This window comes from Lipophrys pholis (assembly GCF_963383615.2).
Source record: "Lipophrys pholis genome assembly, chromosome: 2".
Taxonomy (NCBI): domain Eukaryota; kingdom Metazoa; phylum Chordata; class Actinopteri; order Blenniiformes; family Blenniidae; genus Lipophrys; species Lipophrys pholis.
Genome location: NC_137636.1, coordinates 23,203,692 through 23,230,853, shown reverse-complemented (window position 1 = coordinate 23,230,853; position 27,162 = coordinate 23,203,692). Strand labels below are relative to the sequence as shown.

Here is a 27,162-nt window from a genome sequence, read left to right as displayed (position 1 = left end):
GAAAGAGGAGCAGCGTTTCCAGCTTAGGGTCAAGTTTCACTCTGCCTGTGGCTGATAACTGGTCAAAATCGGTTTGTACTGCAAGAATTCATACTAAATTAATACTAGTTTTCTTTGACTCCTATCTGTGTTTATGTGTGTTGGTGACACAATATATATAGAAGCCAAGGCCTTCACACAAAGCAAATAGTAGAAGAAACAAATTGGACCACAATTAGCAGTTTTAAGTATCCTTTGAGGAATGTTGTCAGATATGACAGGAGCAGAGTCATTAGTTCTCAGCCAGCTGAGGGTCGGGGACTCAGGAGGAGCCAGAATACACAGCAGAGGTCTGAGCTTTGCCTTCACACAGTTTGAATGAATTAGATTTGCACATGTCAACAAAAACCAGAGTAAGACATTTAGTCGAGAAGGTTCAGCTTTTGTATGTTCAGTTCAAGTCAATTACTTTTATTTCTTTTGCACCAAATTCAACAGAGTCATTTCAAAACACTTTTATAGAAACAAACCACACGAGCAAGTCGAGGAGACGGTGGAAAAGAAAAACTCTGATGTAGGAGTTGTAACTTCATTTTCTTCCCTTCACATGCAGTTTGAAAGCCTCAGTGGTGTGTTGTTGTTGTTGTTGTTGTTGTTGTTGTTGTCGGTGTCGTACTGCAGATGTGTCACACAGACTGAGCAGAGAAGAAATCCTCCGTTTTAAACGCCGTCACGATATTGAACTCTGAATAAAGTGAAGCTTTGAGGCAAACGGAGTCTGCAGGAACAAAATAAGTGAAAACAGCAGAGACACAAATCTAATCCGACCTGCAGAAAGCAGCTGCAGGTTTGGAGGAGCGACACAAACTCTGCACGCTGCAGATTAATCGTGTAAACTCGGAGGGCTGGAAGGAGATAACATCAAACTGACCGTGAGGAGGAATTTAACAAACTCTCTGAGCTCCAGCAAGTTTAACAGAGTTTACGCAAGGAACGTTTTTGGACTCAAATGCTTTTTTCACAGACATTCTGACAAATATTTCTGCACTCTTCAGGCAACTAATAATGTAATGATGCCATGACAGCCAATGACGTACTCATTTAGGGTATTTTGAATGTGATGAAGTCAATAATAAAATAGGAAAATACTTTTTGCAACTTTAACTGAGAGATATGCTCACTTCCTGATAAGCAGTTAAATGTCAGCAATCACTTGGGGGATTAAACCAACAATTTAATATCAATGTAATACTTTGTGTCTTGGTTTAGTCCGATTTGAATTGCTCCTGCTTGTTTGGTTTGGTTCAACTTAATTGATTAGTGGTTTGCTGAATTATACTCATTTTGTCATTTTTAACTTCATGATATTGTTTCTTTTTAAGCAACATTAAGTAGGGAAATATGTTTTTTTTACCTCACTGACATGTTTCAACTGCTTCTGCAGTTTTCCTCAGAGCCTATCATAAAGTAAAAAATGACCAAATAAACATAATTCAGCTCTTATGTGGAAGATTTGGAGTATTGGTTTGGTTTGTCTCAGTTTGATTCAATTTAGTTTGATTGAGTTTTGATTTGGTTTGACTTGATTTGATTGGCTATTAGTTTTGGGTTGCCTTCATATTAGTTTGGTTTGACCTAACTTGATTGGGTATTAGTTTGTTTTGGGGCTGTGTTTTTATTTTTTTCTTATTTTTAACTTAACTTGATTGGGTATTGTTTGGGTTGTTTTTCTTTGATTTGCAGCAGCTGGGGTTTGGTCCTCTGACTTGGTTGGACTGGTCTCATCTTGTTTGCTTTGGTTTCAGCTTGTTTTGGCTTCATTTGCATTGGATTTGGTTGGGCTCGGTTTTCTGTATCTTGATTGGCTGAAATCTTCCGGTATGTTCCAGCACCAGTATTGATGAACCAAGACGTCTTAAAAAAAAAAATGTAAGGGAAGGAAAAGGCCTCAAATTTCATTGTTAAGGTGCTCATCTTTGCCGTAGGGTTCCAAAACAAACCTGATTGAAGAAAAACAATCTGTCATTGGACACAAGCTGAATTGAGGTTCAGGACACCGGGAGAACTTAACCGGGACTGCCGAGGTAAAATAGTCATTTTTGCACAATTGACCCCCAAAAATGATCCATGCGGGGAGAAGCAGCGTGCTGAACAGTAGCCGTGTTGCAGACAGACGTCATCCCTGCCGGCAGCATTAAAGACGTGTAGAGGTGATCGATGTGGAGATTTCTTGGACTGAGCCAGATGTCTGTGAGACACCCAACAAGAAGCAAATGCAGAAAACAACAGAGGCATTGTCCTGCTCTGAGGGGGTGTTGTTTATTTCATAACCCGAGCAAGCACCCTCCCATCCTCCCTCCTCTAATCCCCTTCAGTCACACTCACACTCTGGTGTGTGTGTGTGTGTGTGTGTGTGTGTGTGTGTGTGTGTGTGTGTGTGTGTGTGTGTGTGTGTGTGTGTGTGTGTGTGTGTGTGTGTGTGTGTGTGTGTGTGTGTGTGTGTGCTCGTTCGCTGCAATATTTAGCACTTCAAACAACTTGGAGAGCTTCAATAACAAAACTACAGCCACTGAGTTGTTGCAGTTGTTGTGCTGATGCTGAAATAACTGAGACGGAGTGGTGTGTTTGGTGCTGTGGTCCAGTTTCGGTGTTTCTCGGGGGAAATCCCGACTCAAACGCCGCAGGAACACATGATTACAGAACAAAAGCCTCTAAACCTGCCAGGCTGTATAAATAAAGACTTTAATTTCAGACGCTGGCTGTTCGGGAGCTGTTTTTAGAATCTTTGATTGTTGTATTTCATCTCACTTCAACTTGGAAATAGTCACAATCAGTGTGAAGAAGTGTGTCGGGTGGGAACCTGCTCGAGCTTTTCCTCACTCTTCTCTTATCTGATCACTGATGGCCGTCAAACCAGGAAGCACAGGACTCACCGAGCATTAACTCGTGTCTTTACCTGATGATGAAATATTTTACCTTTTTGGGATCTTGTGTGATCTGTGAGTGAGTAACGAGGTTTTAAATCACAGCTGGTTCTGTGTGAAAGGAAAATCCCGTCGTGTGCAGTGAATAACCAACCACACACACACACACACACACACACACACCGAGTAACACTTTTGGAGCTACAGGTGAACTCATTACGGCTTCGTCTACACGACAGCGTTTTCAAGTGAAAACGGAAACATTTCTTTGCCTCTCTGGGCTCTGTTTATGAAACAACGGTGCTCAGAGCCACTGAAAACTTTTTGAAAATTCTCCGTCGCAACTTTTCTGCAATGCTGTCACTTCGTATTCTCCGCTGCATGAGTGTGTGTGTGTGTGTGTGTGTGTGTGTGTGCGTGTGTGTGTGTGTGTGTGTGTGTGTGTGTGTGTGTGTGTGTGTGTGTGTGTGTGTGTGTGTGTGTGTGGTTTCATCACAAAAACAACCAGCAGCGCCAACTAGTGGCCGGGCATGTCGGCTGTATACTTTTCAGTGTTTTTGCCATTTCCTTGTAAAAATATATCATTTTCATGTTGTCGTGTAAACGAGGCCTCAACATGTGTCAGGAGTCATTTGGGAGAGGCTGAAGAACCCAGTCTGAACCCAAACACACAGGGAGAACATGCAAACTGCCCACAGCATCAACGAGAGGAAGTTCACATTCTGGGTTTCTTCTTCACTTCACTCCATCTTCAGGCAGCGACTCACGGAGCACGACGGCTTCTTGTTTCTACCCGGTTTCATTTACACATAGGAGTTTTAACTTGTGGTGCGGTGATAAACAACTTCACACACAATCCTGGATGAAGGTCGCGTCTCCTGCCTCATCCAGGGGGACTTTTAAAGTCACTATGTTAATATTTTGAGGTTGTGATTAGCAGCCGAGATAAGTTGAGTTCTCCTCAGCTCCTGGGGTGTGTCGCCTGACGGCCCAAATATTAGAAACTCCTCTCAAAATGAACCACAGCAGATTACAACCTCCAAAATGTAAAAGACATGTGGGCAGAGACTAAATTCTGCTTCATACTTAGTTTTTAATAATGGCCACTTTCTGCCCAATACCAGACGATGCAGGATGTTTTCATCAAGGAGCAATCAGGTTTCTGAACATCTAATAATGCACAATAGACAACCTGTGATTATGGGTGTGACTTTGAGAGTTGTTGTTTTTTTTTGTTGTTTTTTTTACAGTAATAATAAAGGATATTCTATTCTCAATCCCAAACTTATACTTCTTGTCCCAAATGGGGAAAAAAAACACAATCAGCACATTCCAGGAGGGGAAAACGTAATGCATGGAGTAAAGCTGATAATGATAATCAGAGGATGAACACGAAGACAGTGAACACATGCAGGGAGTGTAACTCCAGACCAGAACAACACGACACAATTACACATGAGGGAAAACAAAACATGAAAACAGCACAAGTGATGCATAATGCATGTCTATCAAATAGATTATTCTAGCAGCAAAACCTCCCGTGCGAATGCACATCTAAGTTAAGCTTGTCTATAAAAACAAATGCAATGATGTGTGAAACAGCGTTTAGAGTCGAGGGGACGTTTCATGCTGCTGGGTGTTAGCACTCGGCTGTTCTGAGTCACTCCTGCAGTAAACAGCGTTTTCATTTAACTGCTTCGTCTTAATTATGCCAGGGCTGGAACATTTGACGACATTAAGGCCATGCTGGGGTAATAAGGGGCTTTCGCTAACATCTGGAGGCTTTACCTTCTTTAATTAAGAATCTTTGGGATCCTTTAGTATTTCTACAAGCTGGGAAGTGTCGTCGCACTGTCATTTTTCATTGTAGAAATCATCATTAAGCTCAACTGCTGCATTAATGTTGTGGCATAGAAGTAACATTTCATACTGAAATCAGACAAAGTAGGTATCTGTGTTTTTAAAGGGTCCTGGACTTCTTTGGTGATGCACTAAAGACACTTTCTAGACTCTCGACCAAGCTGGGAAACTGCCACTGTTTTTGTTCGAAGGGGTCTTTGTAATAGTGATGCGTCTGCGTGTGTTTGACTTCACTGTAATGTTCTAAAATCACATCCTTTCCTACTGGTAATAACCTGTGGGCGGTCTCCAGGGAGGAAAAGTGCTGCTAAAGCCTTCATAGACAGAGGCGGCGATTTACCAAAACAAAGATCGGACAATCTTCACAACCAGAGAGGTCAGTAAACAGACTTTGAATGAATGATTGTTTATTTCAAACATAGAAAATAGGAATAGAAACATACAATGAAAGCTCAACATGCTCAAAAAGGAGTAGGAGGAAGTATAAGCTTATTAAGTTTTATTCTTTCAAGAGTCAGTCTGCTTGCATCCTGTGATTTTAACTTTATTCGTTTTTCCAATCACATATTCCACCACAAACCACTGCATTAACTTTTTGGTGCATTTTGCACTACTTCACCAGCCTCAAAGGCCTTTAGACTATAAGTCACATTCACCCACTCACACACACACACATTGATTCAGGTTCAGTGGATGATGAATGGATGTGGGAGGAGACTCAAACCCTGTTTACATGATGTTTTCAAGTGGAAATGCAAAGCTTTCGTTGTGTTTTGGGAGTCTGATTACATGACTGCAGCGCTCGGAGCCACTGAAAACACAACTATTTGAAAGCTGCTTAATCTCCGTGGAAACGAGGAAAGAATGCAGCTTTTCTGATATGCTGCTACGGCACATGCCCACCATGCTCGTAGCGACTAGTTCTTCTGCACATGCCAGTAGTAGATGGATAATCAGAACAATGTTTCCTCCAGAGTGTCATGACTCCCAGTCCATCTTCTCCTGGGACTTGGTAGTTTTATAGTGGACAGTCACTGTAATTACAATCCAACTTGGTTGTCTGTCCATACGACTGTCCATGTACTGCCTTTGTTGTTTACAGCATATTATTGTCTGTTTGCATGTGTGTGTCATTAGAAAAATAACTGACAGCTCCTACTAGTGGCCCAACATGAAAACTGCCTAGTTTTCAGTGTTTTTGCCATTGGACACGATGGACATGATTTTTAAAACAATGCCGTGTAAGCACAAAACCTTTCCAAAACAAAAACACAATGCGTTTTCACCTGAAACATTGTCGTCTAAATGGAGCCTGAATTTCCAAGTTCCCATTCTGCTGGATCTCATTGCGAGATCATTTTCTGTGTTCGACTGAGACGTACAGAAGACTGATCATAGTGCTTCAGCTGCTCTCTTGTTTTAGTGTTTTTCAAAGTCTCAAAATTATATTCATCATTCCTTTAACAAGACTTCATTCACGTTCAAGGAAAAAGAAAGGCTGCCATCAATCTTACAGAGTAAGTCAAACAAACTACACTTTGAACACTGTGATTGGTCGGTTTAGTCTTCAAAATGTGTTTTATTTCAAACTGTGACCACGATCCATCACCAGGGTGGAGAAAGTTAATATGTGGGAACAATAGTTCCGTTCAGTCTTCTCACTGCACCTGAAATTCCAGAGAAGGTGGTGGGGTGTTTTTGAAGAAATTGTCTTTTCAGTGGCTCCGAGCATTGTTGTTGTGTATATAGAAATCCAAAACACAACAAGGGTTTTGTGTTTTCACAACAACCGAACTCAGAATCTCCATGTGATGTATTTATTAGAAGAGAGAAAAGAACATGATGAAGGGCGACGATCCATCTTCTCAACCGCATTACATTTATTTCTGGCTGCTGGCGCTAGAGACAATGTCAGCTGATTACAGATTAACAAAGACGGGCAGTCACACACACTCATGGCCACTTAGAGCCACCAGTGAACTCGCAGGCATGTTTTTAGACTGCGGGAGGAAGCCAGAGAGAGAACATGCAAACTGCACACAGAAAGGGTCTGAGTGCCACCTGGACTCAAAGTGGAGAGATCTTCACAAGCACAGACTCCAATGTATAGAGTCAACAGAGGAGACAGTTCACTAAATAAGATTGACCAGTCGAACCCTAAAGCAGATTAACTAAGAAAATGGACCAAAGTGACATGAGCCAGTCGTGATTATAAGATTCAGAAAACAGGAAAGTTCGATCCTAAAACTAGAAACTATTTATCTCCTGAACTGAAACTGAAGGTCAATTCCACTGATCGATGAAAATTCTTGGAACGTTGAGGAATCTCCATTGCTATAATTTAAAATGTTTTCCACATTGCTAATGGGCATCAGTTAATACTCTACTTCTCATTCTTAAAGGAGAAGCGTTTTTCAAAATGTTGCACCAGACAATGCTGCAGTGAGTCGATCCTCTCTGCTGCATGTGTGTGTGGCTGCATTACAAAAACAAACAACAGCACCCACTAGTGGCTCTATATTGTTTTCAGCGTTAACCGTTTCCATGTAAACAGATGTCGTTTTCAAAACGTTTCAATGTAAAGACAAAATCTTTCTGCAACGGAAATGTGAAAATGGTTCACTTGAACCGAAACTATTGATGGTGTCTGAAACACTGAGGAACTGCGACTCTCTACTGCCACCCACAGCAAGGAACTGAAAGAGAAGGAAATAAAAGAAGTGAAAGATCCTCACATTGGACTTTAAGGCCTCATGCACACAAAGACAGTTTGAGTTTATTCACACAGGTATGTATGTTTATCTGATGGACGTTTCATCCACATGAAGCTCGTTAAGAGAGCAAAACTGCTAAAATCTCAAACCAGCTCCCAGAGCGTGAAGAATCTACTTTCACACAGCTCTAGGAATGGTGTGTCCTCCACACCCTCATTTGAGGCTGCACTGAGAGTCAATTTCATGAAGGAAAGCTTATCTGGATCTTCCTAAAATACCAGAGTGCTGCTTCAACAGTATCTGGACGCACACATGCCCGGGCTCTCCGTGGCTAATGGGACCGTCTAATGGCTCACTGCTTATCGGCCACACTGTCCTGCAGCTCTGTGGCAGCTCAGCGGGGAGCTGTAATGAGGCCCTCTCTGGACTCATCTGGCTCACATCAGCCCAATCAGCTGAGCAGGATAAGATGAGATGCTCTTCCACTTCCACATCCTGCTGGGTGCTTTTCATGCACCGCTCTGCTCGTTAAACCTTTTCACCGATAACACACAGAGCCCCCCCTCCGTCTGGAAGCCATCGGATTAAGCCAGATCCAATGAAGTGAAGGACTGTCTGTATTGTTCAGAAAAGGTCATTTAGGTTACAGGTGCTGACAACAGGATGTTTTCAACCAAATACCACACATATCTGTGTTCTGTGTTCTGTGCCTCATTGATTCTTGACTCCTGCTGTCCACATGCTGATGTTTCCATTAAAACCAAAGTAGCTTGTCATGTATTTGATTGTCAGCACTTTCTTTGTATGAACGTAAGAAAGCAGAAGGTTTGTCCGCTCTCAAACACACATTATCTTTAAGAGGTGGGACGTTGTTAGTTTCTTCAGTAAAGGTGAGATGTGTCGTGATTGATGTATCATTGTAGGTTTTTAAGAGATAACTTTTACCAAACTTCGGCCAATGAATGCCATTAACCTGAAGTTTTTCAATTCCTCCATGATGGCAGGTGCCCTGCGTTCTGAGGTGGCAAAGCAAATCCGAATCATCTTGTATAGTCTGGAGCAGGTCAACCATGCCATTTCATCCCTACAGCAGGGCCTGTACACTGATGATAAAACCCGGAGACATCTTGATCAGATGCCTGCTTCACCTCACCTGGTGCCTTTATAATGTTGATGGGCAGCTCTAGTTCGAGCTCTTTCATGAAGAGAATCTGAATTCTTCCCACCTTCGCCAGTGGTTACAACCCAAAGTTCATGACCAAAGGAGAGCGTGGGAAATACAGAGCTTTAAGCTTTAATCCCTCATATTAATCCTGAGATACTTCAAATCTTCTACCTCAATTAGATTCTCTAAGGCCTCCCTGAAGAAGGACCACTATTGATTCCATTTCACACTTGGTGGGTGCTGATCCTTGAAATGGTCTTCACACTCCACTGTGTGTGTTCCAGTGTGTGTTGGAGGTTTATTGCGTGTGGTGCTCGTGGCTTTGTTTTGGTGAAATGGATCTTCTCAGCTACAAAATTCCAAAACTATGTCATTGGGAGCAGCATGATTGAATGGTATCACCGAAGGTCGACAGACAAAAAGAGACAATGTGAACTCTGACTCAGTCCCACTGAGATAGTTACCATGGTAACTGACGTGTCAGCTGGCAGGTTTTATTGAACAACTAAACTTTTCCCCTGAAGCAGATACTGATCATCAACCGTTTCTCCTCTTTGGAATGAAGATAATAAGTCCTGGATAAACCTGGAGCAGCGGGGGGTCCGGTGGTGGAGTGGGTTGTCTTCCAGTCTCATTATCTGTGGATCGATACTCCGTCTCACTGTGCATATCTGTTTCTTTAGGTCAAGACACAGTCCTGGCCAAGGTCCTGTCTAAACAAGTTTACCAAGTTAAATCGGTAAATTTTTGTTGCGTTTGTTTAATCAACAATGACAGCATTTTTCATGAAAGACCCTCAGAGTACGTTTGTGCAATGATCCCGTCTCTGTGTGAACAGGGAAAGTCAAACGTTTATGAAATGTAAGTGGGTACACAAGAAAGTCAAAGTTAGTCAGTTTTTCTGCTCATGTGTGAGATGATCGACAAGAATAACGGAGTAAACTACTAAATTTACTCGGTCATCTGCATCAGTGAGGACACATTTCTGCACCAACTAGTGGTCTGGCATACAAACTACAACATGTTCAATGTTTCCCGGGTTGCTGTGTGTGGTGATCGTGATCATCAAGCCATCCGAACACAACATTTCTGAGACAGAAATATAAAAACAATGCCGTTTACAGCCGATATTGTTTTTCATGTTAACAGGACCTGAACCTCCAGTTGCTCCTAATGTGTTGTGTGAGTAAAGTGGATCACTTTTCTCTTCATTCACTGAGGAATCTGACACATGGTGTTTATTATATGATCGGTCCTCTCCACTTAAAAGTCCTGTCGTGCCATTCTCCAGCTTTAATGCCTCAGTTTTTGTTCCTGCTTACTGATCAGAGCTCAGGAGGATCTATAAACAGGACAGGCGTGGAAAACAATCAGATCTCATCAGGAGTGGAGTGGAAGAAGAATGTGTGTGCACAGTGTGTTTCATTTTTCACCTCAGAGGGAATTTCTCTGTTTGGTTTTCATCACCTGTGATATAAACAAATCTGATTTGCCAGAGTAAACGTGCACCTCTCTTTCGCAGCACTGTCACCAATGTTATTCATTTGATGTGACTAAACACACATCAAATAAGTGTGTTTTAAAATCCAAGTGGAGCAGAGCTGCCAGCTCTCATCCATTGAGCGTGAAACACGCTCCAACGGCTCTAAACTAACTGGCAAGCTGTATTTACTCATGATAATCTGATTGTTATCAGACCAGCTCCACTTAGTTCAGGTGCTGCAAATGCAAGCTCACAATGAAATGATAGCATCATAACCTAAAAATAGCAGCTACTCAACAGTTTCCCACAGCTTAAGAGCAAAAAAAAAACAACAATCCTCAAGCATCCAGAAAATATCAGAAATACTAAATCCCCACAGTTTGTCTCCTCAGTTTACCGCCCCTCACTTCCCAGAAAGTGCACATAAAGGTATGGCTTCATGCTTTAAGGCCATTCGATTTAGATCTTGCGTCGCGATCCCAGTGGACAAACCAGGAACAGCAGTTTGTTACATCTTTTCGGGTTGATTTTGCAATATTTGACATCGGAGTTAGATTTTACTTTGAAAGTGGAGGTCAGGTGATCAGAGCTTCATATCTATATATGTCCGATTGGGCAAAATATTAGTTTTTAACTCTACTTATTTGTGATTTGCTGTAAAAACGTACTAAATTCTTTGACACTGCAGAAGAAGTGACTTGAAACGGCACCGTTACCTGTTTTCTGTGGTGAATAATGGTATCAGGGCTCAGTTGATGACCGTTTCATTACAGTTGACACACAGAAGCGGAACTCGGAGTGAAACTGGAAAGTTTCCCCTCTCAGGTTTTGTTAAGTCACACTTCAAGGGTCACACTCAGAGTTTGTGTAAGCTGCTTTTCTCAAACAGAGCCCTGATTATGAATGCCAGAGCAGGAACGTGCCCCAGCGCTGAATTACCAACCAGGTGGAATCCTTCATCCACAGAGAAATGAGTTTAAACAGTAGACACGATAAAGTGTCTTTCACCTGTTGCTCTTGTGTAAACTTCAAAAACACCACAAATGCAGCTTTTTCTTTTCTCCCCACTTTATTTCTTTTAAAATAAAAAAAACTTTGCCCGTTTGGACAGAGCTAAAAGAACCAAAAAAAAAAAAATAAAATGGAAAAAAAAAAAAGAAGCCCAGAAAAAAAATTATGGTGACAGCACAGTCATTCATCCTGTTATCAGTGTTAAAAATCAGCCATTCATGTTGTGACACCACTGCAGCTGAGCGATGAGCCATCGGAGTGCACCAACGTACAGTACCTGTCTATAGGCAGCACGGGGGGATGGGGGGTGGAGGGTGGGTGGTCTGGACCTGACTGTCACAGCTCAGTGGATTCACTCCTGAAGCCACGCCTCTGTAAACAGGACTGAGCCACAACACCTTCTGATTTCAGCTGATAGGGGAAGCAGTTTAAAATAATAATTAGAAAAAGACGAAGAAGAGAGCCAGCAGCATGCCATCTCGAGCCGGCCAATCAGAGCGCTGCTCTCATGTCCGCTCGCTGGTACACGCCAGGCTGTCAAAGAAATAAAATACAATTAAATAAAAGAAAATAAAAAAAAGACTGGAGTAGATCGAGCTTTTGTGTTTGCTCTTCTTTATACAGCCAGTTTCATGTTCATGCCTGCAACACAGCTCCCACACACACACACACCCCCACACACATACACACACCCACCCACACACACGCAGCAGGTAACATGATATCTAAAACAGACTGTGCAAAACTCTTTGGTGACGATGAGTTTAAGAAAAGGAACATGACAGGAAAACAAAAAATAAAAACCCACAACTGACGAGGTTATACAATCGTTCCAATATACACATTTCAACAGTCAGTGTGTAGAAAAATGGAGCCTGCAAATTCAATAAATTAGACAGCAAATAATGAATTGCAGATATCAAATCCAGCAGTTGGGTTCACAGAAACTGATACAGAATTGGTTTTTTTTTTTAAAAGAAAATAAAAATAACAGTGTTAAGTCGTAGTACAGAAACCGTAGAAGCGAATGGAAAAGAAAGCCACTGTAAATCATACGAGGCAGAATGAACCATGGAGATGCTGTGATTTGAACTTTTCATTCATGTTGTGTTGTTCAGTCTTTTGTAAACATTCACAATCAGGAGTTCGTGTGTGTGTGTGTGTGTGTGTGTGTGTGTGTGTGTGTGTGTGTGTGTGTGTGTGTGTGTGTGTGTGTGTGTGTGTGTGTGTGTGTGTGTGTGTGTGTGTGTGTGTGTGTGTGTGTGTGTGTGTGTGTTTTGGAGCACTGTCGGTGTGAGAGGGCACGCAGTCCGTTTTCTGCATGCTAAACCAGAACCGTGTACCTCAGCGCGTTGAGAAGCCCTGCCTCCACTGTATTCCTCTGGAATGAAACAGTAACGGGCTGAGAGCCTCCATTAGCAACAGGCTCACGTCGATATGCTGATCCTTCGAAGGGAAATTAAAGCCTGTGCTTCCACACGAGAGACAGCGCTGTTGTTTTGTTCGTTATGGCATTTCTGTATATTTTCTTAAAAAAAAAAAAAAAGACACATTTTCAAAATAGATCCATGTGAAGTCCCATCTCCATACAAAATAAATTAAGTAGTGAAACCACCACCACTAGGAGGAGGAAGTGAGCGCTTGGCGTGGTCTCACGCTGTCCTAACCGAGCCGTTATTGCTGGCCAGTCTCCTGAAGCCGTGGTCGTTCTTCTGCAGCCACAGCTCGGCCAGCTGCTGGGTGGAGCCGTGCGACGAGGCTTTGGAGCCCAGGCACATCTTGTACTGCTTGGGGTCCAGGTTGGGGTCGCATACGACCGGGTGGTGAATGTGCACTGTCCCTGTGTCTGGGCTTCTGAACAACTTCACCCCCGACTGGACAAATTTATTGTAAAGATCCACGTCCTCTAAGCCCCAGCCCTGTATGGAGGTGTCGAAGCCCCCCACTCGGACCAGGTCCCCCTTGTGCACGCAGACGACCCCGAAGCCGTAGATCCTCCAGAGGCCCGTCTTGGAGGTGAAGACATAGTGGTTGTTGCTGGGCACCTTCCCGGCATACACCACTTTGGGGTCGTACTGGCTGAAGATGATGGGGAAGTAGATCTGCTCCCCCAGGGCAGCGTTGGTTCGACACCGCTTGAGGAAGTCGCTGGTGAAAAGCATATCCACGTCACAGTAGAAGAGCAGCGAGTCGTTAGAGAAGTGCAAGGAGCCCACCTCCAGAGCCAGAGCCCTGGAGAAGGAGCCTGTCACAGGCTTGATCTCCATCTCGGCCCGGGGATACTTCATGTGGTACTCCCTCATCACCTCCACCTGCTTGACCCGCTCTGTGTTGTTGTCCGTGCTGAAGAGCAGGATCAGTAGTTTGACGTTCTGGTTGGGGATCAGACAGACTCGCTCAAAGTTTTCCATGAAGCGAACAAATATGTCATAGCGCCCTGACAGGGGCACCAGGATGTTGACCTTCTTCTCTTTGGGCTCCTTCTGGTCCTGTCCAGAGGAGGCCAGCTTGAAGGGCACCAGCATCTTCAGAGAGTTGGACAGAAACGACAGCGAGTCTGACTCCTTGTTGATGTGGCTCGCCAGAGCTTTAGCATCCATCTCCTCCTCCTCTCGGAACTGGATCTGGCTGAAGGTCTGCTGCAGGTAGGCATGCCTCCTCACAGGAACCGTCATGGTCTTTCCTTTGTGCTTCTTGTACAGCAGCAGCAGATCCAGCACATACTCTGCACCGTACAGTGGATTCACCCTCCGGTAGCCGTACTGGATTTCTTTGAAGTCTATGACACGGCCCCGTGTCTTTGCGTTGGCGTTAATCATCTCCATGACTTGCATGATGATGTCGTCCAGGGCCTGCTTCTGAGAGGAGTCCATCCCACGGCGGGGCGGCTGGGTATGCAGCGACGAGAACAGGTACTTCCCAGTCAGGAACTCCCACTCCAGGACCTCCTCCCGTTGGTGCGGGTGGAACCGCATGAACGACGGCGGCATGCCGAGCTGGAGGTCCTCCCGGCTGGGATCGGCCGCTCCGTAGCGCCCCATCTGCACGATCTCCCGGTGCAGCTGGATGGTGCGATGGCGCAGGTCTGCGATCTTGCGGCTGAGTATGTAGCTGTGGAGGCGGTACTGGTAGGGGGGGTTCTTGTTGGGGTGCAGGGTGATGGCTCGGTGGATCTTGCTATTGTGAAGATCTCGGATGTAACCCTTCTTGTTGGGTTCGTAGTTTTCATAGAAGAGCTGCTGCATCTGTGGAGACAGAAGATGGATTATTAGCACCTCTGAGCCTGGACGATGGACTGTCAGTATTTCATGCACATATGTACAAATGCAAATCTGTGCAAATCTGTTCCTGACTTGAAGTTCTGAGAAGCTTACTGAGCTACAGGACTCCATAGCTGTGGTTTCTAACATTCTGAGAATGCCTCTCAGAAAGCCTGCGGACCCCCTCCCCGATTGGCCAAATCTTTACAGTGAAGTCTGGAGAACATACCCTCACAGCAGGCCATTGAGTGCAGAACGTTTCTTATTTAGTTTTTCTCTGACATGTGTTAATAGTAGTAGCTTGGATGCTTCTCCACTGTAACTGTTATTATTGAATTCATTTGGTTTTGGGTGTTTTTGCTATCCGGCGTATGATCCAACTAGGTCAACACAACTTGACAAAAATCATTGTTGGTGGCGTTGTGGTAAATTATCACCAGCAAAGCTGAGTTTTGGTTATCATTAGCGCACCTAGCTAACACACGCGTTACCTTCAGGGTTGCCAACATGTTGAACATTTAACTCTCATACCACACGCGTCTTTTGTCACATGGAGTTTTTAGCTGAACCCGAAATACCCGTGTTTCACGATAAAAGGTTATTTCACAACAACTCCTGGAGTGAAAGGGTTGAGGGTGTAATCTGAGCTACGTTAGTGCCCATTCTAACTTAGAATTTTCGGCTCAAACTGCGCCGTAACTGAAACCTGTGATTTTCAGCTCGACTAAGAGGAGCTGCTTGTACAGAGGCATCATTACACCAAAACAAAACATAATTATATGGAGTCAAAAAAAAAAGTTACATTATCAACATTCTGTGTGCTATCTTCACAGTTCACTGTAAAGCTGAGCAGTGTTTGATAGATACTTGCTCAGTATACTCTCTCCCTGATGCATCTCCAGCTCAAAACACTGTATACCTGCACATAAACACTGAATCCAGTCATTTTTCTGCATTCTGCTGATGCATACTCCTCATTAAAAGGTCTCCAGGAGCCTGTTCTGCACTGAGCTCACTGCTCAGTCCAGTGCTGACAGAAAGTAAGTGAATGAGTATTTATTGCAGACCCGCTGGAGCTTTACAAACCTGCTGCTCCACGAATGGAAGCAAGCTGAAAGGGTAAACAGTGGAACAGCTGTTTCTGAGCAGCCGACAAGGTCTCAGCCATGTTAGAGAAGGCAGGGTTTGTCCCACCACCACCTAGTGAAGGGAGCATCAGTGTGCCTGCAGCTCAGAAAAGTCTAATTTCAGAGAACCGCTCGGCAATAGGGCTGTGAGCCTGATCCCCAGGGGAGAGGCCATACTGGGAATAAGACAGGACAGGCCTGAGAGCGCTGCAAAGTGACACCTCAAGCTAAACACGATCACAGGAAGCGCCTGGGTAACTCTGCTTTTCCACCGCTTCTCTTCTGCATTCCTCTGCACCGGAGAGAGGGCAGTTGGCCAATCAAAACACACTAACCTCATTATTAATGGATGTCTTGAGCAGAGCTGTGCCTCCAGAGGTGAAGGGACAGCCTTTACATTTGAACCAGGGCTCTCAAAGTGTGGTACAACTACCAGGAATCCAGGAAGACTTACAGAAATCGAAAAAAGAATCTTTTTAGGACACTGGAAAGGACTTGCGTAGGGCGCTTATTTGGACACGATATTAAAATGTCATGGAACACATGTTAACGGACACACATGTCAAAATGAGCCATTCTTGGATCAACTAGGGATTAGCACACACCTAACCTTTTGTTTCTGCAGTAGAAGTGGCCAAAGGTTCAAGCTGAGTGCTGCAGCTGAAGCTGGAGGAGAGCTCAGACTGCATCCAGCGGAGTAATGCTGACGGTCGTCAGCTGACAACCCACCGCTCAGGAAGTCTCCACGTTGTTCTCCCGTGGCTTTGCCATCATTAGCACCTTTGCTAGCCTCGCCGGTGCAACACATGGCTCATTAGTGCAATTGTTTCACAGCCGTTAACCTCACAACAACCCCTCCCGATAAACTCTGATGGGTTCCTTGCAAAGACGGGCCGAGGTCAGTCGCCACTGGTTCCTGGAAGCTGCAGAAATGTGTGCACAGCTGTTTGCACTGCTGCTGATAACCGCGCTAAGAACACAGCTCTATCAGTAAATTCATTTCAAACTCATCATGGTGTATTGGACACAACCACGGCGAAGTCGAGGAAAACACGCTTCACCTCGAATCGCCAGGACTATTAAGTTTGATGCCACCCGCAGCCACACAGCTCCACTCACTGTTTTCTTAAGGTCTACCTTTGATTTTAGCACACTGGGTTTCTTTTTCTTATCTATATTTGTAGAAATACTTTTGTTAAACTTAAAACACACAATAAAAATAAATCATGTGCAAGGTAACTATGAATGTCTATGAATAATGAAATGCAAAGAAGCTGTTAGAAAGAAGTAAGAACACATCATATAACATCAAATCAGAACTTGAGAATACCTTATTAAATGTTCATCATACAAAAAATTGTATGTAATATTGAGATGCTTCTTGTATTAGGCTGTTTGAAAATGTAGATACATTTGTTTGAAAGTCCTTGATGTTTACCTATCTGTTTCCATCGCTACTGAAATTCAAAGCCGGACTCCTGAGCACAATGGTCCTAAAGTGCTCTTTCTCCAGCTGTTTGCCAGATCACACATTAACACTTCTCCGCTGCTTTCGGCTACCTGTTCTGATGGCCTGATGGCAGCATGAAGCAGACGGCAAAGCGGTCTTGAATTACAGAAACGTATCTTGACCTTAGGGTTCATGTAGATCTATTAAGAAAGTTTATTCCTGGCTCATTGCCCACCACTCACATTCATCCTGCTGAATCTGCGGTGGATTTCCCTCCTGTGGTACGACACAGACCCTGATAGCAGCAACTCTACCGTAGCATTTTGAGAATATCTATATAGTGTAAACAATAACTTTACTCTTTTCACTATTCTTGCTTTTCAACACCAAAGTTCAGTGACGTGCTTCAACTTTGACCAGTTTGCATGAACAGTTACAAGTTGTCTCTCCTGTATGTACAGAAATCAGCAGGTTTAATGTGCGTGTGCGAGGTTTCCAGGCTCTGTGCAGCAGCAGAGAGACGAGAGCCTCCGTCAGAGTAGGTGGCGTGGCCGGCAGAGCAGCATGACCACTGCTGCTCTGGCCGGGTTTAATCTGCTGGACAATAAGCAGTGCCTGCCTCTGAGCGAGCCATGCAAATCTAATTGGAGACGGCATTATGCTGCTGTAATTGGCTCTCTTGTAAACAGGGGTGGTCTGTCCAAACTAATTTCTCAGCTCCATGAAAAGCCTCTAACACCTAAGACAGCTCCACAATAGCTCCAGTTTAGTGTGATGAGGGATGCTTGCAACAATCATGGAGCCAGATGACTCCGTGGATATTAGCCCTCTAACATGGACGCTGGGGGAGGAAAACCACGCGGGCCTCAAGGAGCTCACCAATGTCAGCTTGGCTGGCCTCTAACCAACCCTGCAATTTTGACTTGGACAAAGCTGGTGAAGGGAACAAACATAGATGGTCTGATAAATGGATTCCTATTTTCTCAATCAAATAAAAAATTATTGACAAAATATCAAAGTGCATTGAGCACACTGATCAGATGACAAATGCACATTTGCATTAAAAGCTGGAAGTGTATTTAAACTCTGTATTAATGGAAGTTTCCCAAACACCCGAGAGGCCTCAGCCATGTCTAAATCCATCAGAAAGCACAACATTATCTTTCTGAGTGGATGGCCGAGTAGTTTGGCTTTTGAAACTTGGCAGAACAAAACTGTCTTTCCATGTTTTCAAAATGTCTCATTTTATCTGAAACCAAAAGATTTAACAACAAAGAAGAAATACTCATTTTTAAAGCGTACTATTCAAGTCAAATTGGCACAAGTGAGAAATCACTAAAATATATGGCCAAACAATAAATACAACAAACAACAATCACTGCAATTACACTTCTATTCAATCAACGGCAAACCGAAGAACAAAACCCAAACACTCTAAATATAAACAAAAAATTAAAAAATATACACACATATAAGCAGATAGAGTTAGCTAATACCATATTTAACTAAAAATATGTATGTATTGCTGATGGGTAGGATTTAATTCTGAATGACTTTTTCCACAGCAGTAAAGAACCAAGAATAAAATGTCAGAGCTTGTATTTTCCCCATTAGTTTTTTCACTCATGTAAAGAGTGTGTAGCTTCAGTTCAAACCAACTGGAGGCCGTGTTTACCCTGTAACCTCTCCACTTGTCTGTGTTTAAAATATAAAATGTATTTTTATATTTCGGCGTGAGTCACTGCCAGTAACATCCTGGGACACAAGCAACGGGTCACTTCTACAAATCATTGTAAATCTGGCAGAAGTGTTGACTGTTCTGAAAACAAAGAAGGTGAAACAAGTTCAAATCAGAGATGACCAATGAGGACGAGGTCTGTTTAGGAAAGAGTCGAACTCATAATGCAGACAAGTGAGCTGCAGCTTGGGTGCTGCCAAATATGTGAATGCCTCATTCGGCGTCATTATAGAGAGAAATCTGTACAAATTGACCCATTTCTCTTTCCACATAAAGATTTCCACAAGCCTCCCTAGTCAGGATCAAACTATCCTCCCTGTGCATGTCTGTTACGTAACGTCACGACATCATGCATAAAACATCTCAGACCATGTCTCTTTAGTGTTGCAGTTTCAAAATTACAACTCCTTTAGTCGAGCTAACAAATCCATCGTCAATAGTGGCGGTGTAAAGCTGGACGGGAAGCCGTGTGTGCATGTCAACGTTGCAGTGCAAAGCATCATGAGATTGATCCACGGGCTGAATGTGGTGCTATTCATGGTGCATATAAACATCCATCTGATCACGTTATTCAATGTTCACGTAAACAGGACAATCTGATCGTTACATTGGAAAGAATGACCAAAGGAAGAGAAAAATTACATGGAGACACCGGCTGAATGGGAAAACTTTACATTCCTTCTACCTTCACAACACCTCAGTCACAAAAATGGAAGCTGACCAAATAAGGATTACAACACACACACACCTACGCACTCACACGCTGACAGATGTTTATCTTTTCATGGCCGCTCTTCCAGAACGCAGCAGAGATGTGGAGGAGCCGAGTCGGCTCGCTCTCAAGTATACAGCGCAGGCACCAACATGTCAGTGTTTACTGCAGCACAACCACCACCATCCCACCTCTTGCAAATCACAATCACTCAATGCCAGCAGCATCTAAAGGCAAGATACTGACCGCCAGCGCGTCCGTTTGATTCCTTAAGCTGTCAATGACCAGCCGGGTGAGGAAATCTCTCAACTCTTTTAACTATTCACGAGAAACACTCCATCTTTCACATTTCAAGACTGTGTAAAGCAAATTTAGCAAAATTGTTTCTAAAGCCATATGAAATAATGGCGGAAACCATGAATGAGTGTGATCTATAGTGCACTGAATGCTGGAATAAGCACAGGATAGATTTACATTACTTTAATTGTGTGTATTTTTGTGTGGTTTTAAACAACAACTCAATAATCTGATGGTTGGTTTTTACATTGCTCTGAACATTCATTCCAATGGTGCCAATGTCAACTGCAGTCTAACTGTACATCATCATCCAACCCATCATTCAGTGAATGAATGATCTGCGGAGTCAACTTTTATCTAAATCGAATTAGAATTATGACATGATTGAGGACTTTGCGCTGGTATTTTACCTAACTTTAATCAGAGAGAATATGTAAACAATTCTTTGTAGGGCAGAATTCCCAATTTGACTTCAAAAAGATCAGGGGTGTCAAACATAAGGCTTGTCGGTCGTATTTTGTAAAGTGAACCAAAAGTTAAACGACACACCAAAACCCCAAGCAAAAGTATCTGTCATGAACTTGTTCACCCACCTTTACATACATCATCTGAACACAGTTTTATGAGTGGTGCGGTAAAGTCACAGTTGTGTCTTTCCACTGTGTCACACACCAGAGAACAGCTCACCTTGGCTGACAACAACTTGTAAACAAAATACAGGTAGCCTGTATTAACAGCTGGCCTTGATAGCTGCGAGAGAGGGCTGCGGTTGTAACGAAGACAGACGGCAGCTGGACATAGTCCTGTGGAGGTTCTAGTGGAGTGTATTTTCTACAAATAGTGTTTCCCCTAAAACGTCCCACGTCATCTGAAATAGTGCCATGCTGTGAAATATCACAGAGGTGGTAACAGAAAGATTGCAGCACTGTCTTTTTATGCTATTTCCTGGAAATAAAATGTTAAAACCTGCATGTCTGAAGAGACTTTTATTGTCTCGACACTTTTATCAGGCCTGTTCTCAACAATAAATCTTCATAGTGTCTTCTACATAATGGGGGTGACACAATAGGACGTTTATCATGTTGATAAGAGCTCGATATCTTATTACTGCAGTACTAATGAAATTGGACAGGGCTCGGACTCGGAGGTGTGTGTTATCTGAGAATCAGATGGGAGCTTAAAAAAGCTTCTTTGTTTCCTCCATCCAGATGTCGTCTTCGGCTCAGGATCTCGGGACGAGATGGGAACAGCCTGTGCACCGTTCCGGTATGCCAAGAGAGAGTGAAGGTCACATGAACAAAAGGCTTGACAGATTTCACAGCCGACAAGAAAAGCCTGAACTCTGAATCAACTCAGAAATTATGTCGTTTTCCCACATTCACCATGACACTCACTCTCTTCTCATCAGATGTTTGGCCACAGTGTACGAGTAATTATCCAGAACGCCTCAACACCAATTATATGAATCTACAATAGAGTTTGAGAGGCAAATTCCCTGTATGTTGTTATTTCTTACTTGGAAGATGGAGGAAGAGGATGTAATCTACACAGCCTGCTTGAAAAACTCAAAATCTTACTCAGCGTGCAGTCCAGTTTCTAATCAAGTTACCGCATCACATGTGATGCTGAATACAATCATTTTACGCTGAGGTTGTCGGGCCTCCTCCTCTGGGGGGAGGAGGCATGACCCCGAGATCTGCTCCTGCCTCCTCCTCTGGGGGGAGGCAGGAGCAGATCTCGGGGTCATGAGAAAATGTTTTTCCAAACAGGAAGTCTTTCCTTTTAATGTTTGAGTTGTGAAACTATTCATAATAGAACTGAGACACACATTTCATTTATAGGCAAAAACCCAAACTCTGCTTTGTGATTATAACAATGAACAATTCAATTGGGTGTGTGGCCATGTTGACAAGACATTTTTATAGACTTATCACTGACTAAGCATTTTACTGAACAAATGTACAGTATTCTAATAAAACTGAGTTAATGAGTGCAAAATGCTCTGCCTTAGGATGAATGCCGAACACTCAGAACAACTTTATATCAGTTTGCGCTTCTTCTTTCTACTTCTGGAGAATCCAGGGAGAACATGCAAACTCCACACAGAGAGGCCATACCGCAGAAGCTGCTACTTGGTAGTGCTGCACACAAGCCCACTGTGATGTCCAAACTAGGCCAGAATTCAGCATTCTTATATTGTATTCAAGCATTTACTGTTGTTTTGGTGTTTGTTAGAAGCAACTGCTCAGCAATATTTAGATATTCTACAGAGCATGACTGCTTTATTACACGATGCAAAATGGCCAGAGTGGGAGGCATTTGTTATGTTTTACCTCCAGTTTATTCAGGTTTCTCTTTGACTCGTTGCAGTCTATAATTGTGTTTGCAGTGCTGAAAGCATAACCACAGACCAAACAGCAACGTGTCTTTGTGACAGTTTTTCCAGGTAAACTCCGACTCAGTCTGCTGAGAGAGAAGTCCCTCATTTGAGAGGATGAACTTTTTATCTGGGCCCTTTCCTATCAGGCTTTGAGATACTGCATGTTGCAGACATGTCGCACACTGTGGAGTCAGAGAACAGAGTGTGAAGCTGCTTGTTTAAAGACTAAGGTACCAACACCCTGTCGATACACTCTGCAAAAGCAGAAGAACACACTTGCTTCACTTCCTCTGAGATAAGCCTGCAATTTAGATCTATTCTTCTTCGAGACTGTTTACTTACAAAGCACAACAGGCTATAACAAGCAATACGTTGCAATGCAAATAAATGTGCATCTGTACTCCTAAGTAATATAAAGAATAATATAATTTTAAAAGCAGGTTTTATTGCACTACTGCACTTGAATAACAAAGATCTTTCTGAACTTCCTTCTCTCATCTGAACCAACATGCATCTAAGTTATGAAAGGTGAAGCCTATTCTAGCTTGTATATGTCACATACATCCAGGACGGGTTATCAAATAAAACAGAAGACACACACACACACACACACACACACACACACACACACACACACACACACACACACACACACACACACACACACACACACACACACACACACACACACACACACACACACACACACACACACACACACACACACACACACACACACACACACACACACACACACACACACACACACACACACACACACACACACACACACACACACACACACACAACAAGCATGTATTTGGTCAATGGAGAAAATTTATGCTCTCACGGTTAGATGTGCAAATTCTAGAGAGAAAGCAATGAAAAAAAAGGTCTCTCCTCCCCAGGTAGGTGACAGTGTTGTAAAGAGGTCAGTAAAACAGGAAGTCAACCAATTAAAAAAAAAATGCTTAAAAATACTCCAAATTCCAGGAGATCCAATTGGCAGCAATATGAACTTAAAACATGCGGGGGAAGTACTGGAACTTTCATTGGCTAAAAAGATAGAAAATAATCCGCAAGGCGATTACTGCCTAACGGGAGGTCCTGATGAAGGCCAGAACAAAACAAAAAAAATCACTTCTAAACAAAGCTTCGAATGCTAAAACCTCAATGCACAACTTTCTTCACTAAAAATCTGAAAGTTTAGGAAACAGTCCGGACAGACTTGTAGATTCCACAAAACAACCTGTGTGGAATCTACGAGGTTATGCTGAAACTTTCTCCTACATGAATCACGTGTTAGCTTCGTGTATGAGGGGACATGAATGAAGCGCAGCGGCTACGTGATGAGCAGAACATCTTCCCCGTGGTTGCACTTGGAGTTGGTTTCAGCCTCTTGTGGGAACGGGTCAGCCTTGGGATTCTTTGAAGTGCCAGGCCATTATAAAGAAGAGTTCAATACCAGCTGTGAGCAAATAGAGGCTTGGTAAGCACTGAAACTTTCCAGCAACACATCACAAACATGCATCAAGTCAAGCAAATTTGGTTCAGGAGTCAGCTCTGTGAAAGCTTTGAGTGGCCGTCTCAGCCTGCTGGTTTGGGAGTCTGACTTTAAATCTTTGGAGGTATTTTAAGAAAGCTCTGGCAGCACAGAAACCAGAGGATATTAGAGAGCTGAAAGCTTTTGCACATGAGGAAAGGGCTAGAAATTCCAAAAGAAAGGTGTCAGAGGCCTTATGAGAAACTAATGGAAATAGGGGCTGAAGGTTATAAAAGTCCTACAGTACTGTTAATAATCCTGGCTTTGACCATGGAAACAGTTTGCTTATAGATCATTTTGAATGTCACTAAATTACTAAAATGTGCATTTTTCACGTCACTCTAAGGAGCTGGTTGATCCGTTTACATCAAATTTTATCTACATCACTTGCACATTACCTGTATTGAATGATTCGATTGCAGCAGTATGGACAAAGCCAATATATCCCTGAAGAACGCAGCAACTTTCAACACATACGAAAGGCTGCTCTCACTCCGCTTCACACCCAGAATACAATGTGGCAAACAAAACGTGTGGCAAACACACTTCACTCTTGTACATAACAAGCTATACCAAATATATCTTGGCAGACACAAACACAGAAAGGCGAGCTTTTGCAGGCGTGGCCACTGGTTTGGTATGAGAGGCTTTTGCTGTGAAGTGGGCCTCTCTTTACCCACGCTGCATCTCCTGCCCTCTATAAACACTCGTGTGGACTTCAATAACATGTAAAAAGAGAGCAAACTGCTTTGGTGACGGACACTAATGGATGTCCAGCATTTCACAATGCCTGCTTTTACTTAGGAGACATTGTAATGTGGTGGAACGACGAGGACTCATGCAAGAGGAACAAGGAGTGTAGTATGAGGAAGCTACGAAAAGCCTGAGAGCAACACAATACACAGCATTGAAAGAAGTATGTGTAACCTTTAAACTATCCTGTAAGAAGAAACCAGAACTCATTCATGAATTTATCTTTGTTAAAAAGAGCAAAAGGTCAACACATATGAACATGTTTAGTGGATGGATGGATGGATGGATGGATGGATGGATGGATGGATGGATGGATGGATGGAAACAAGTTCAAGTTGGCTGATGCAGCAAAATAATGACCCTAAATATAAAAGTAAATCTATTACAAAACTGCTTAAATAAAGGCTCTCAGTTAAAACCGAGGCCTGATTCCAACTGACACCCTAAGGTTCAGGCTGAGCTGAAGCAGTAATGAAAGGAAGAATAGTCAAATGTTTATTCTAGGTGTTGCTGATCAGCAGCTACTGGAGGAACATGGTGACATTATTGCTGCCAAAAGAGGTTCCACTAGTTTTAAAATGCATTGTTCGGTTTATGTTTCTGGCATCACTGAACGTTTTCAATACTTGAATTGTTTTGTGATATTAGTACTTTGTGCTTTTCTTTTATGACTTAGATTCAGGTCAACTGCTTTTTTACTTTTTTCCAGCTCCGTTCCAGACTGCACTATGACACCATGGCAGAGGGTTACTGTCTCCTTCTCTCCCTTTAATCCATCCTTCTTCTAAAAATATCGGCGCACTCGCAGGAGTAGCCAGGATCATCCCACTCATACCTGAAAGCTTATCTGTCCAAAGTATGGCTCTACAGTTGGTGAATGGTTTCTTCGGAGACTGGTTTCATGTATGCATGGCATTATTGCCATTTAAAGAAAATGAAATGAAGAGAGATTCCAGGCAATTACAAGGAATGAGACCTTCTGTCACCTCAGTCACCCACACAGTCACTGGTCCTCTCAGAGGAAAGCTGCATCATTACCGTCTGTAAGCCGGCAGAGGAGACCATGGGCGGGTCCACAGCTCTGCGACATCAAGGCAAAAGCCTAAATTGAAAACCTGCAGAAAAGTGAAGGAAAAAACTACCCAATATTGGTCTTTTTTTTCCCTTTTTTTTTTATTGTTGAACGTAATTATAGCCGTGCGGTGGGCAGTGGCATACTTGCGGAGTCGTGGTGGTCCAAGTAGCTAGCATTTAGCGAGTGCCGCCCAAGGAAGCTGGATGAACAGGAACTGGCTCGTGGGTGTAGGAAAGTGCGCAGACAACTCTTTCTCCGCACACATCAACAACTGAAAGTGAATATGTTTACACAGGCCTATAATCAGCCCCTCTGTCCCGGCCCTAAACAATCCCTCCATTCCTAAAGCTAATCTCCCTTTGAAGTCCACTTTCCCCCTCCACCGGGTGTACAGAGAGTGTTATCAGAGTGCGTCAAGAGGAGAGGAAATGCATGATACTGGTAACAAGGAGGGGCTTTTGTGTGGTTCACACAACCTCTCCACCCACCAATCAGAAGCTCTGAAAATCATTCAGGATGGAAGGATGATGGAAACAGATGGAAACACGACGTGTTATAAAAACAAACGGTTAATTAAATTTCTAGCTTGCTGGAGTGACACTGGAGTTTGAGACATTACACTGGAGTTTGTGTAATGCTGGTACACAATTCGACAGAGAGACTGAACGCCCCTCAATCAGAACCAGGCCATACAAAAGGCATCACTGTATATGGTTGACATATGGTAAGGACGCTTTTCATGGATATTTTCAGCACACTCCTAATATACACAAAACTACCGCCATATCCACAGTTTTGTTCAATCAGAAGGAGGAAGTCACCCGTTCACCTTGTAGTACAGTTCTTTTGTCCACATCAACGTCAGAGAAACACTGCACTCCAGTCCAGTTTAGTTCATGCCCACTGCCGTTTCTAACATTACACCCAAAGATATAAACTAATCACACAGCTACTGTGACGTTTATTCCCACAACAGTGCTGTGTTCCGCACTATAAGAAACACAACATATGTTTGATTACAGTGGTGGGATTTTTACCAGCTAAGAACTCTATAAAATGTAGACAGAGTCAGTGGCAGAACTTTCTTAAATTTACACATCACTGTGAGGATATCATGCTTTGGTCCATTCAGAGCTCTTTGTTCTCTGCTGGATTTGCATGAACACAGGGTTACACATTTTTAGAGGGGTAAAAATAGACCACATCACATTTGACAAGTTCATTTTCAAACTAAGAAAACCAGTTGCCATTATTAAAGTAATTATTAAATGCAGCTATCAATTGTGCAATACAAGGTCTGTAAAAAATACATGCAATATTGGAATATTAAAGTTGATGAATTCCTATAATAACTCATATGTATGTAGTCGTATTTAGACGCTCAATCTAACAAAGCTTCACAAAGCAAGTCAATGAAACTTGCCGTGCATACTTGGCTATTTTTTATGCTGTATGCCCTTCTGCAACTCAAACTCAAGGTGGGGTTTCCTAAAATCGAAGTTAAAACTTAACCTGATGTCTAACTTTGGGGAACATCAGTTTATCCATGGACGACACATACACCGAGACATTTGGTTTTCACAGAATCAGTGGAATATGTCAGTCTTTTATGTTCAAACATCTAACAGTTCAATGTTTTCTGAAACTCAATAAACCAGCTGACAAAGAAACAAGATGGAAAAAATGAAAGG

At 43.0% G+C, this 27,162-nt stretch overlaps 1 protein-coding gene across 1 annotated transcript in view; it reads right to left on the bottom strand.

Annotated features, from left to right (window-relative positions):
• Positions 1-11,191: 11,191 nt before the first annotated feature.
• The window catches only part of chsy1 (chondroitin sulfate synthase 1), a 56,293-nt gene continuing 40,322 nt past the window's right edge, over positions 11,192-27,162 (bottom strand). Inside the window, exon 3 of the mRNA XM_080458275.1 lies at positions 11,192-14,381. Within this exon, the coding sequence (XP_080314401.1) occupies positions 12,789-14,381 (1,593 nt within the window). The 3' untranslated portion in view covers positions 11,192-12,788. The remainder of the gene's footprint in view (positions 14,382-27,162) is intronic.